The 12,835-nt window shown below is 38.6% G+C and overlaps 1 protein-coding gene across 2 annotated transcripts in view; it reads left to right on the plus strand.

Annotated features, from left to right (window-relative positions):
- Positions 1–718: 718 nt before the first annotated feature.
- The window catches only part of tpk1 (thiamin pyrophosphokinase 1), a 76,445-nt gene continuing 64,328 nt past the window's right edge, over positions 719–12,835 (plus strand). The window contains exons 1-3 of one of the 2 annotated variants that reach the window (XM_080515166.1): positions 719–742; positions 2,960–3,042; positions 9,833–9,907. In XM_080515166.1, coding sequence (XP_080371292.1) covers positions 3,000–3,042; positions 9,833–9,907 — 118 coding nt within the window. In that variant the 5' untranslated portion in view covers positions 719–742; positions 2,960–2,999. Of the gene's footprint in view, positions 814–2,959; positions 3,043–9,832; positions 9,908–12,835 lie in introns of both variants that reach the window. The other variant, XM_080515167.1, reaches the window with a different exon arrangement.

A 12,835-nucleotide genomic window follows, 5' to 3' on the forward strand; every position in this document is an offset into this window, starting at 1 on the left:
GATCATTTCTAAAAAGTGAAAGTAAAATTTTATTATAAATTACTTTGGAACACATGTGTCTTTGTAGTTGCATGTGGCCCACGAGAACTTGAAAGTAAAGTAACAATAAACTGCATTTTAATGATATACATGCTGACTTCCTGTCCATCAAATTGACACTATCCTGCCTCAAGATTGCAGTGTTTCCATCTTTAGTTTTGGTAGTAATAATTGATTGAAAAAGATAAGCAAAAAATATATAAACAGAACACAAACATGTTTGAGAAGAAAAAAAATCATGCATTGGGAACAAATTAAATAAGAGTCGATCTTTGGTGCCAAAATGTATCTTGGAAACACATCTGAGTGTGGTGTGCTAAATTTTGAGCAAAATTATTTATTTTAGAAAAATATTCAATTCTGCCACAGTTAAAAGGCAGACTGTAGTCACAGTCTGTGGACATGAATATATTTACAAGGTTTCTTTTTTTCAGATTATTCATAGACAAATGGCACTAAATCAAGAGATTTATTCAAGGTTTTTTTTCTTCATATTTCAATACCAGAGATTTGGTTATCTATCTCGTGGAAAAAGTTTGGGAATGCATGAGAATGCGAGTAAACGGTGTGACGAGTAAACGTGTTTCCCATCTTCACCTTTAGATGTCGCTGTGACAAAATCAAGACAATTTTCAATCCTGCAGGCTCGTCTTGATGAGCTTTCGTTGACTGTATACATTCCGATGGCGGAAGCAGCGTGAATGTGAGTTTAACTGTTGTAATATACAATTTTATCACTTTTTATCACTGTGACAGCATTTCTACATGGAGGCGGTGGGTAACGACTGTATGACAGAGTTGGGATGTGTGATGTTTTTGTCCGAAATGTGTTGATTTATCCGCGGTTGTCTGCCCTGAGACAGTTTTCACTGAATTAATGGATGGAAGGATTTAATAGTTTATTCCCAAGCACTTTAATATTAACATGTAAAAATTAATTGTATTTGCACGATATATTTTTAACTAACCATTCGGTAATTATATTGTGAGGAATTTCAGCAACTGCTTGAACTAATGTACTCCGCCATGCACGCCTCAGTCACTGGTTAGTGGGAGGGAAAACATTAACTTTAAATGTTCATTCAAACGTTCAAAGGTTATTGCGACCATTCGGCAGATGCTGCTGCTTTACAGAAGGTTCAACAGGCTTGTAGGAAAGGTCCAGTATACTTTTTGTTCTGTGATGATCTTTTGGGTACAATTCTGAAAATCGCGACTTGCTTTGTAATACCAGCTGTAGTTCTTCCTTGTAAATGTTTTGTTTGTACGTACTGTACCTAATTAATATTTTATTCTTGCTCGTGAGATATTTGAATACGATTTTCTGATGTTAGTCTTATACTGTGGGGATAACACTGTAAAGACCATAACGTATTTTCCCTTATATTGTTCAAAATAAACCATGTGCGATGAAAATGACTATACATTCTACTGCTTGTCTTTTTGGATTTTTTTTATTTTATTTATGTTGTACTAGGTGAGAAACTGAGGATGCAAATAGAATATACTTGCTTAATTGCATTATATGTTGCATATAATGATGAAACTACAGATGCGGCTCCTTTTTGCAACAATGTGAAGTGTATGAAAGTGGACATATTATGAATATATAGTGTGGATATAAAATGGGACAAAAAGAAAAAAGGATAGCCAATTGTTTACAGAAGACAAATTCCGAGGTAACATGAAACAGCTTTGTGTGTGACAGTGATTAAACAACTATGTCCACATCAACAGTTATTTAATGATCTGATGACCCATGGACAAAAAATGCGTTGTTCGCAGATGCTCAATGTATATTAGGACAGTTTTGAACCTGAAATACATTCAGTCAAATTACTCAAATATATTAATTCAATAAACAGACTCTGAGTGTTTTCCACTGGGTCTTCTTTTTCTTTTGACTTTATCCTCTTTCAATCCCCTCTTTCTCCTACATACGTGCTTGTTATAGGGACACTTGATCCAGCTCATAGTTGTTGTCACTTTATAGGCTTGTTACCCATCGATCCACCTTCTGTATCCATAATGTCAACCTATCATTTGAAATACTGGCAGAAAGATAAGGTAGTTGAAGATTTGTTCAAAAATTACATTTAAATGGTCTAGATTTATATAGCGCTAGGGTTCAGGGGTTCAGTGTCTTGCCCAAGGACACTTTGACACATAGACCAGTGTAGACTGGGATTGAACCTCCGACCTTTCACTCCGAAAGACGACCACTCTACCACCTGAGCCACGGTTGCCCCATTTAGTTTGGTGGTTATTTGTTGTGTGACATATTTTAACCATTGCTTCACAAGAGTAGTTGTAAATGACAAGTAGCACATCCACATGTGTGAGTAGTTAACATCAGAACAATGTCTAAATGAGTATATAATTTAATCTGTAATCAGAGTAATTGCCCTTAAAGTCAACAGATCAATTCATTTTTACAACCAGTTTTGCTGTTTAATGTTTCATATTTTTATGTTGTTTGTGCACCATTGACTAGTTTATTTTACAGATTAATTTACTTTTATAAAATACAATTTTCTTGAAAAACAAAAATGAATTAACAAAGTCTATAGTTTGAATAGTATTTGCTTACATTTATTGGGCTGATCTTTTTCGAGGCTTAATTTTTCAGCTTCATATACATTTCTATAAAATCAACTTTCAGGTAGGAAGGACATGTATTTATTGACATCATTAATGGAATTTGGTTCGAGTCAGGACTATTTGAAATAATGGAAATGCTGTTTTGTGTCTGCTCTGAGTGCACATACATCATACATACTGAATGAAGAACAGGGAGTATGAATAGCATGGAAAATTATTTTGATTAAACCAAAAGGGGAAAGATTAAAACAAATTTTTATACAAAAAAACCCCCAACAGAGTGAACTGCAACAGCTGCCCTCTTCTTCTGAATTCCCAGTGAGTCGATAGGCTGAAACGGGCTCCTGTGAATCCTCGCCATGGATGAAGAGTTGACACCTTTGGACTGCCTGCTGCCCTCAGGTACCACCTTTCAAACCCACTTTTCCCCCGTGGGGAAAACGTGCATGCACACAATCAATCACATACGCAGATCCATGCACGGATGCATACAGTGTTTCCATGCACACATGGTAGAATTGTGGTGCGGGGTGCACACCAAAACACAGACAATCTGACTGGTTCTGATCAAAATGCACGCTCCCTCTCGTCACTGTCACACTTGTCTTCTTCTCTCTGCTGCTCCCACTCACTCTGACACACAAACTGTCTTGGGGGAATTACAACTCCAAAACAAATCACTTGCACTTTCATGACAACGGCGTGTGTATGTGTGGGACATGTCTTTTTTGTTATGCATGCATAATGAATCTTTGCTGAAAGCTGGCTTGATGGTTTTGCTTTGAAGAGGTTGTTTGATTATTAAAAACTTTATGAAAATTAATAATCCAGCTCAGTCCTGAATAAAATCCGTGTCATTATATGAGTTCACTCTGTTGTCACACAACATTGGTGTTTAAACCAAACATTGGTGCAAATAAATCACAATATATTACATTTAGCCAAACTTTTCTGAAGGCGAGTTGACACATTACAGCAAAGATTACTGCTCCAATGATTAATCTGATGTGATTAGCATTTACTGATGCCTGTCTTGGCTGCTCTTCAGCCCTGAGAAGGAAACTGGTTATCGCAGTCTTTGGCCTCAGCTCTTAGGTCAAGGTTTGTGTGAACTCCCTGATGGTGCGAGTGAATGAGTGTGGAGGGAGGAGAGCTGATTAACACCTCAGGCCATTTTTTTTTTACCCAAACCTTTGAAGGTCACAGGCATCGTAAATCAGTTTGACCTCTGCAGTAAGTGGAAGGCACAGTAGTTCGCGCACTCTCTTGTAAAATAGCCAGAGTTGTGAACTAAAGGCCATTTTATAGAAGAAACATTTTTAGTCTTCACACAGTTTTGCATATTGATAAAAGATAGATAACATTGACAGATGAGTAAAACATGCACTGTGTTTGGTTGCTGAGTTTTTATATAGACTGGAAGTATTGTTCACCCACAGAGAGACGTAAACTCCAAAGCTTAGGAGCGAAAAACATTATATCCTCAGTACGCCCAGCAGTCTGCAAGCTTTTGTCTGTCCCATCCTGTCTGTATTTATTGGCATACAACAATCACAGCTGTTCATAAACACACGATAAGCACGCTCTGTGTAGTTTCACTCACAAGATGTAAATTAATTTATGGTCTGCGATTCAGAAAATTCCACATTTCTAATATTTTTCTGTTGATCTGTGATGTTTATTGTGCTTGTAGAGGCATTGGTGGATTTAGAACTCGGTGGAAGCACTTTCTTTTAGTCTACCACAGTGTAGGTAACTGCAGAATCATGTTGTCCTCCAGCTGAGTGTAAAATGTTCTTCTTTTTCGGGTGTTTGGTTGGAACATGAAAAACATGGCCAAAGAAGAAGATAAGTAAAAAAAAAAATTCAAGGTGTAATTCATCCATCCATGTTCCAAAATCACTTCATCTAACTTAAAGAGGCTACACAGTGTGGCTTTGACGATCTCAGAGGATAATTAATTGCCATTGAGATAATAACTTTAATCGTGGCTTCAAATCTGTGGTCCTGCAGTGAAAATAGCTCACTGATGGCCATTGTCATGGTCATGAGACAAACAAACAGTCTGAGATAACCTTCTGATAGAGGAGAGTCTACCCTCAGCTCTTCCAACCAATGGGAAAGCAGCAGAAAATGATCAACAAAGTGACGCCACGCTTCCATAACAGAATAGTTTCCATCAAAGTAAAATGATGCATTCTCAGTTTATTATCAAACCACACAGCTGATGTAGATAAAGTACAGGAGAACATTGCTATGCTTGCATATTGGAGTATGTCATAGCAGTCTTCACCTCTGTTTCAATAGACAGTGAAATTGAAATTAGTTTGTTTCCCTGTTTACTGGAGAAAGATGATGGAAACGGTATTGTTTTCACGTTTAATCTATTGCATTTACCACAGAGTGAATAAATGGTGGGCGAAGCCTCTACCAGCATAATTGTGAGATGGGATACGTTGATCAATTACCAAATGAATCTGAATTTACAAAGACAAGAAAACTGTAACTTATTGGATTATCGGTTATGAAGTTAAAATTTGAGGTAAAACAGAAAATATACAAATGTGAATATTGTGGTGACCCGCTTCAGAAAATGCTCACGACAATAACAGCAGCATCCCCGCTGGATGCTGAGCCTGTTCGTACCTTATTTTCAAATGCAGCGAAAACAGAAGCAAACAAAGTGTTTTCAAAGGTGTTAAATCATATTATTCAGTTAGCAAACTGTGAGACACACTCAATATTCCATATTCATGAAGGCAAAGACACGAGATAGATTGTGTGTGTCATCATTATCTTGTTCGTAGATCAGCTTCCACATGAATGCGTGTGCAATATCACAATTGTGCCTTGTATTTAAATACACAAAGCTTTTGCTGATCGGGCCCGTAGACTATATAAGCCTTGAGGTGGTATAGGCATGACCCAATCCGAGGTGACTATAGGTGAATACACGGTACAAACTATACAGCTCACCAGTTCTTCACATGGCATGCAACTGGCAAAATAAGAACATACTCTTTAAGCATGCTGTAAGCCTTCATTATTCTATTTCCGAAAAAGTGTCTTTTGAAGTAAATGAAAACAAATATAGATAGATGGATAGATGGCTAGATGGATAGATGGATAGATAGATAGATAGGTAGGTAGATAGGTAGGTAGATGGATAGATAGAATATTGTGGGGTGTAGCACTCTGATTGGAGTCCAAGTTTTGGTTGAATTACCTCAGTTTTGAACAGTCTCCCCCTCATATGTGAGTCATCTATCCCTGGTTGCCTGTTTGGCTCCTCACTGGTATCACTTCACGAGACACTGAGACTAGTCTCACTTATAGCCTCGTCAGCAAAGATTGCTGAACTGAAAAGTGAACTTTTCATTGAATGGCTCATCGAGGAACCAGCGGCAGTTCTCCAGCATGTGGGAAGTCACCAGCCCTTGACCTTGAATACTGCAGCTCCTATTTTGCTGGCGTCCCTGCTCTGACTTGCTATTCCACGTTCATGGGTGTCTGCAAATATGGGCTGGTCTGCACGAAGTGTCACACAGACAAACTCAATATCGTCTTAAATCTATCTCATTTTATCGAATTTTCTTTTTTTCTCTTTCTTTGTTTATTGGTGCTATTTTGTTGTAACTGAACCATTTTATTTTGTCTTTGTCACTTTTACAGTCAGTTTTTATTGTGAGGTGTTTAATAACTTCATTTTTAAAAGTTGCCGCATGAATACGACTCATTATATCTGCGTTTCTGAACTAAACATTTATTGCTGCTGCATGCTCTGAATGTTTCATCGATCTTCAATGACTCACCCGGATTGACTGCGATAGAAATTTGGCCTATGTTTGGTGAACTTCTAGCATGAAAACAGTTTTATGAGTTTAGAGTTAATCGTGTGAGATTAACACAGTCTTATTGTTTGTGATCTGACAGCTCTGCTGTACTTCAAAACATGTATTTTTTTATTATAGCGTTCTGGTGATGGTGCTTCAGCCTATGTCAGAACTAATTCATCCATTTATCATTTAAGTCATTCGAATTTGACGAAGACACAAGACTACAAATTGCTGAAAAAGGCTGGATTGCGCACCATGCATGGCAGTGGTGTTTGAGTGTGTGTGTGTGTGTGTGTGTGTGTGTGTGTGTGCGTGTGCGTGTGCGTGTGCGTGTGCGTGTGCGTGTGCGTGTGCGTGTGTCTGTGTGCATGTAAAAAGCTTTGGGGGCTGGTCAAGCAGTGTATAGTGGCCATATAAGTCAATACCTTTTACCACAATACGAGTTTCAAAACATAAAAATGGCCAAAAGCACATTCATTTCTGAGTTTATATTGCAAAACTACTAAAGGCCAACAATTTAATGCTTCATTTAATGGCTCACTACTATAGCAGTATACTATTATTCAACACAGCAAAACACAGCAGTATTTGTTTAATAATTATGAGAACTTTAAAGCAGACGTTTAGCTAATTTTAATTTATTTGTAGAGCCCTACACAAGCTTCACCTATCTTGGTTTATATATAGCACATTTTCAAGTATCATGTATTGAGTGGTTTTCAACATCTTGTTGTTAGTTTAAATTTTTTTTTTTACCAAATATGATTAGCTTATTAACTGGAATATTTTTTGTACTTTTAGCATGCTTTAGTCAATTAATACTTAAATACCTTTTTGGGATGATACATACAGTTATGGTGGATTGTCATTTTCCTCCGTTGATGCTTCAATATCACTCCTCTTGTGCAGCCACAGAGGCCTCCGTGTTTGCGCTGCTCACTTGTGTACACATGTTTGTGTACACTCTTCATTCCCACACATGCATGATTTGTACAAATCCGCAACATAGATCTGCTGTCGATGTACTGTTTGTGCATGACTTAAATGTGGAGAAGGATCGCCGGTATTCTTCTGAGAAGCCATCGCAGCGCTGAAGCAGCCACTAAAATAAATGTTTACTCAGACATGTTAGCCAACCATTACGGGCCACACTCTCGCATTTGCTCACTGCACAAATCCAAGATTTAGTTTAAAGATTTCACTGGGTGTGCAAATAATCCCAGAACAGAGTGCAGCCGAGCACACACATCCTCTTGATGATGTAATTTCCTTGATAAATTTGTCACTTGCTATCAAAGGTGTGTTTGAGCTCCCCTGTCTCGTATGTTTTTCTAAATATTTTTCCCAACTGCACAGTTTAGCAAAGCAACCTTTTTTTTTAAAACTCCCTACGAGATTTAAAATATATTTCTTTGGCTTTTTTTAGTCTAATCTCTTGCAGGAAATGCTTATCTAGACTCTCAAAGGAGAATATAAAAACAGCCCCTGGATGTCTGCATTTTAAAATCCCCAGTGTGCACAGTTAGCCTTTTAAATTTTTACCATTTTAATTATAAATGCTTTTTCCTGGAGTATCTATGTGCTGCTTTATGCACTTGAGTTTGGTGTGTGTGCGTGTGCGTGTTTGTGCGTGGACGCCTGTTTGTGGTATTTATGCTGTCTGGCACTTTTAAAAGAATTCCAAGGTGACATTTCTTTGAACAGAGTGCACGAAAGGCCATGCACCTCCTTGTGTGTGTGTGTGTTTGTGTGCAGACAGTTGTGTGTTTGTGTGTCGGAGGGTTATCTGAAAAGTCACGGCTGGTTGAGTTTGTCTTTTGTTCTCTGTACACCTCTAGCCAATTAAGAGACAAGACTGACAAATCTACTCCTCCTCTTTCTTCACCCTGCCCACATATCTGTGTGTCCGGCTCTCTCTCTTTTTTTTCTCTCTCTCTTTTCACCCCCTCCTTCGTGTCGCCTCCTTATCCTCTGTTCCTCGCCTCTACTTTTTACCATACTCGGCTGGAGCTGACTTTCGTATTGGAAATGACCTTCCAGTGATGTGAACTTTTTAACAACATCAAGCCCTGCCACTGCAACAAAGTCAGGAACCCAAAGGACATTTTATTTGCTCGACACTTTCTCCAGCGTGCCAAAAGCTACTCTTTACACCTGAGGATAGACATCCAAAGAGGATGATTTAATGCACTTATTTCAGCGAGAAGTTCATGAAACCTAAAATATATTTCTACTTTTCTTAGTTTGCTGATTGTTTGTTTTTAGATTTTTTTTGTCGTCTTTTTCTCCTTTCAATGTGCATTGGGAAACATACGGGCTATATTAGATATTTCATATCATGCTGTTCCCAAACTAGAATCCAGCTGTGTGGAATTTACATAAATACAGTTTAGGAGAGAGTTTAAGTGTGGCCTCGGCTTGGATGTGGCATCTTGGCTTCGCTATGAAAGGCAGCTTTAATAATGGATGAGAAATCATTCATAAGGGCAGACATGAGAGAGAATGATTAATGAAGAAGCGGTGGAAAGTGTGAAAACGTAGGAGAAAAAAAGGTTTTGCTTTAATGTTTGGTCCATTAAGGCTTTTTCTTCCGACTCTGTTTCAACTTTGTCAATGAATGTGTCCTATTTGGTTTCTTTTATCGTCTCCTTCAGATAGATTAATGACTATTCTACGGTGTTACTCAGGAGAGCTACATTAGCAGCAGTATTAAAAAAAAAAAAAAGACGCTAAAAGCAAGATTGATGGACAGTTGAGGGAAAAAATGGGTGAACTGCTGCAATCTGAGATGGACGCTTTGCACATCTGAAGTTCACGAATAAGAAAGCAAGATGAGGATGGCAGGTTATGTTGGCTTCACATTAAAAAAAAAAAAAAAAGTTGTCACGAAGCGACAGAGAGAATGTAACCAAGGTCAAAACATTCAAATCCAAATGGATTAATGTGTGCGAGCCAAAGTAATCAGAGTTCACCTATTCTACAAAAGGTGAGGTTAGAGATCCTGGTCAAGAAGAGGTTGTTTTTTTGTTTGTTTTTTGTTTCCTGATTTCCTGTCTGAATGGTCTTATTAGTGCATCAATTGAACCATCTTCTCTATACTGCTTTGTCCTACTGAGGACTGCATGGGGCTCAAGCTGATCCCAGTCTATTACAAGACAAACAAACAAAGGCAGGCAGTCACACATTTAGACCAACAGGCAATTTAGACTCACTAATTCACCTCGGGCTTATGTTTTCAGACTGTGGTTGGGCACAACAGCACCCTGAGAAAACTCCCGCGTGCACGCATTGTCTTTGTATCTGTATGATTCACATATATGCTCCTCTTTTTTTTTCCTCTTTGCTCTCTTTTTCAGGCACACAGAGGATTTGTCTGATAATTCTGAACCAGCCTCTGGATAAGGACCACCTATGCGTCCTCTGGAATAAAGGTAGAGATCACACACATCTAATCATAGATCAAACAAGTGCTTTTACATTACTTGTATGTAATATACTAAAGTTTGTTTTGGGAACTTCGCTCTTGCCAGAGTAGCCTTCACTGTGCAAAAATCCTAATTGTTTTTATATTGCGACAATATCTACTCTCTCTCTTTTTTTTTTTTTTTTTGATTTTTGGAGAAGATATTTTTAATGACTTACTGCACGGGTCCAACAAGATCATAAATAAACATATTTAGAAATACACAAAAGATTATGCGACTAATCAATTCACAATAATGGAGTTTACGCTGATGATTACAAGCGACAACACTGAAACCCCGGCTGTCAGTATTGATTTTTACCTGACTGATTTTCTTCCCTCGCCTTTGCTCTCAGTGTCACTGCCTGTTTACATGAGTGAGGGGCTTTTGCTCCTCTTCCAGCTGACAGAGCGTGACTTGAGAGCAGAGGAACAAAACAGCATTTAGGTTATACCACAAAGTTGATCGATGCTCATTAGCCCTAAGTGCTAAGGAAACGTCCTCCTGTCAAACACCTGTTGAACAAGCAGAATGTATAATTGCAGGCATATGAATCTACCCTTTGCATCAGAAAATAGCATCATCAAGGGCGATTGCTATAAGGGAAAATTGCTCAGAATAAGCTGCAAAAGCACAGTTATAGAGGTACATTTGTGCCAAATGACCTGTGTAACCTAAACTTAGCGAATTTTTTAGAAGTGTTCCTTCTTTTACACAGCATGGCATAGCTGAACTCAACTTTACCAAGTGTTTTTTGACTAAAATGTGTTTTGGACTAATTTTCTGAGTTTCCATAATATTGTGCTCCAACTCTGCTGTTAGGAGGTTAGAGGCCTGAGAGCAGACTGGTATTTGTTATTCACTAACAGCTTCGCTGAGCACTGTCTTCTTTGACCAAATTGGATCCACGGGGGAGATTCGGTCCTCACAACTGCTGCTGCTAACGAACAGCAACATGTGCAAAAGACATTGTCACAACACAGCTAATTACCATATTTTAATTCTTTCTGATATTGAGCTGGATAAGTAGACCATGAGCAAACTGCTGTAAATGAATTGGTCTGACATCATACATTTTGTATGACAGAAGACTTTTCGGAGTTTGTATTGCCCTAAATAAACATCACACCTCAACTTCTACATCTCCAATTATTCCTCACTTCAGCTCGCCAAAGGACAGTTGAACTTTGTTTTGTTCCCAGGGAGCCGGACTGATACTTAATGGATTATGTGAAAACACAGCAGACCACTGACTGATCAAAAGTACTCTTGTTTTGTTCAATCATAGTGGTTTCATCTTATGTCTGCTTTCACAAACTCTCCTGTGCTGTTGTTTGTTCCCCATGCTGAAACAAAAGTCAAATTATTTTCTGTTGTTTTTACACATAGGAATCAAGAATGATATTTTTTGTATTTTGCATGGTCATTACTATGAAGTCAGTAAGTGGTGCTTAGACCAAATGCTAATTTACATGCTGAAAGCAAAAAATGAGGAGAGTCCAGTTACGCCGATTCAGCAATGTATTCCATTTGAGACGGATCTAAAAGCTCCTCTCCGCCGGTAGAGAAATCTTTATATCAGCAGCACTGACGAGATGACCAAGGACAAAATGAACGATGCCAGAGAGCTATTAGCCAGTTTATGGTTAGGGACCTACCGTACACCTTTTTAAACCGTGCAAGTCCAAGTTCCACAGTCTGCCAAGTTATTCTTAAGGGCTTTGTAGCCTTTACTTGCTTATCAATGAGGAGATAAGCTCGGTAAATTAATTAGTCAATACAGTGCAGACTGTAGTATGTAAAGTATTGGTACAGTTGTACATCCCTTTGTTCTTTGCACATCAGCATGTTTAATTTGAAATATAATAATGAATGCTGTATTAAAGTGCTTAGTCACAGCTTTAATTTAAGCAGGTTTATGTCAATATTGAAAAGAGTGTGTGGGGAAATTGAGCTCATTCAACATATAAAGCCCAAATTGGGTGCCTTGTGTTTCCTAGGATGATATAGAGTCGGTTTTTATAAAAGACAGTGAATCCTGCTGGTAGCTTTCCTTGAGTCAGGTCTCAAGTCGCCACTGATGACACATCTGTTCAGATGCATTCACGTGTGTATGTAGTCACTGTGCATTATTGCCTGGTGAACACAGGTAGTGACATAAACTGTTGTCTCCACTAGCAGGTGGACATAAAACAAGTCCCAAGACCCTCCGTGTCCAGAATGTGGACACTTCAGTCATAACAAATCTGCCCTTAGCTCCGACTGTGAGCTGCTGCAGACATTGTTGTCGCCTGTTGCATTCATTCATCAGTCAGGAGGAAATAAAATGGTCTCAACAGTCCATGGCAAATAGGAAATCCTGTAAAGTCCCTTACCATGGCATTGCTTTTCGACAGCTCTTGCTTATACACATACATCTGGCAAAATACTGTGAAAGAGGAGCAAAATGCAGGCACACCAGGAGTCAGACATCCTAAACTATAGCTGCTGCAGAGTACAAGTCTGCTGAATACTTCAGTTCCAGAATAGCAGTTATGACAAAGACAAGCATTCTGATGACTCTTGTTGAAAATGGTTGTTCAGTCACTTTCACATCACAACCCGCTGGTCAGGAGTTTGCCAGCACTTTTGAACCAAGTAAATGCCCCAGATTCCAGGCATTTTCTTTGCACTTGACAACTGTGCGTCATAAATACTATTATCAAAACAAAAGGCAAACGAAAACTGAGACAACTCAAAGACGTGCATAAAAGACCCATTGTAATAAGACGTAGAGTCCCAGACTCCCCGAGGTGTCTCTGATGAGATGAATTGAGGAATAGCTGCTGTGCTCCTTTGCTGTGATGTTTTAAAGATGCGAACCAGATAGTTTCATGTCACCCTATATTCAACAAG

Source organism: Blennius ocellaris, assembly GCF_963422515.1.
Source record: "Blennius ocellaris genome assembly, chromosome: 19".
Lineage (NCBI taxonomy): Eukaryota > Metazoa > Chordata > Actinopteri > Blenniiformes > Blenniidae > Blennius > Blennius ocellaris.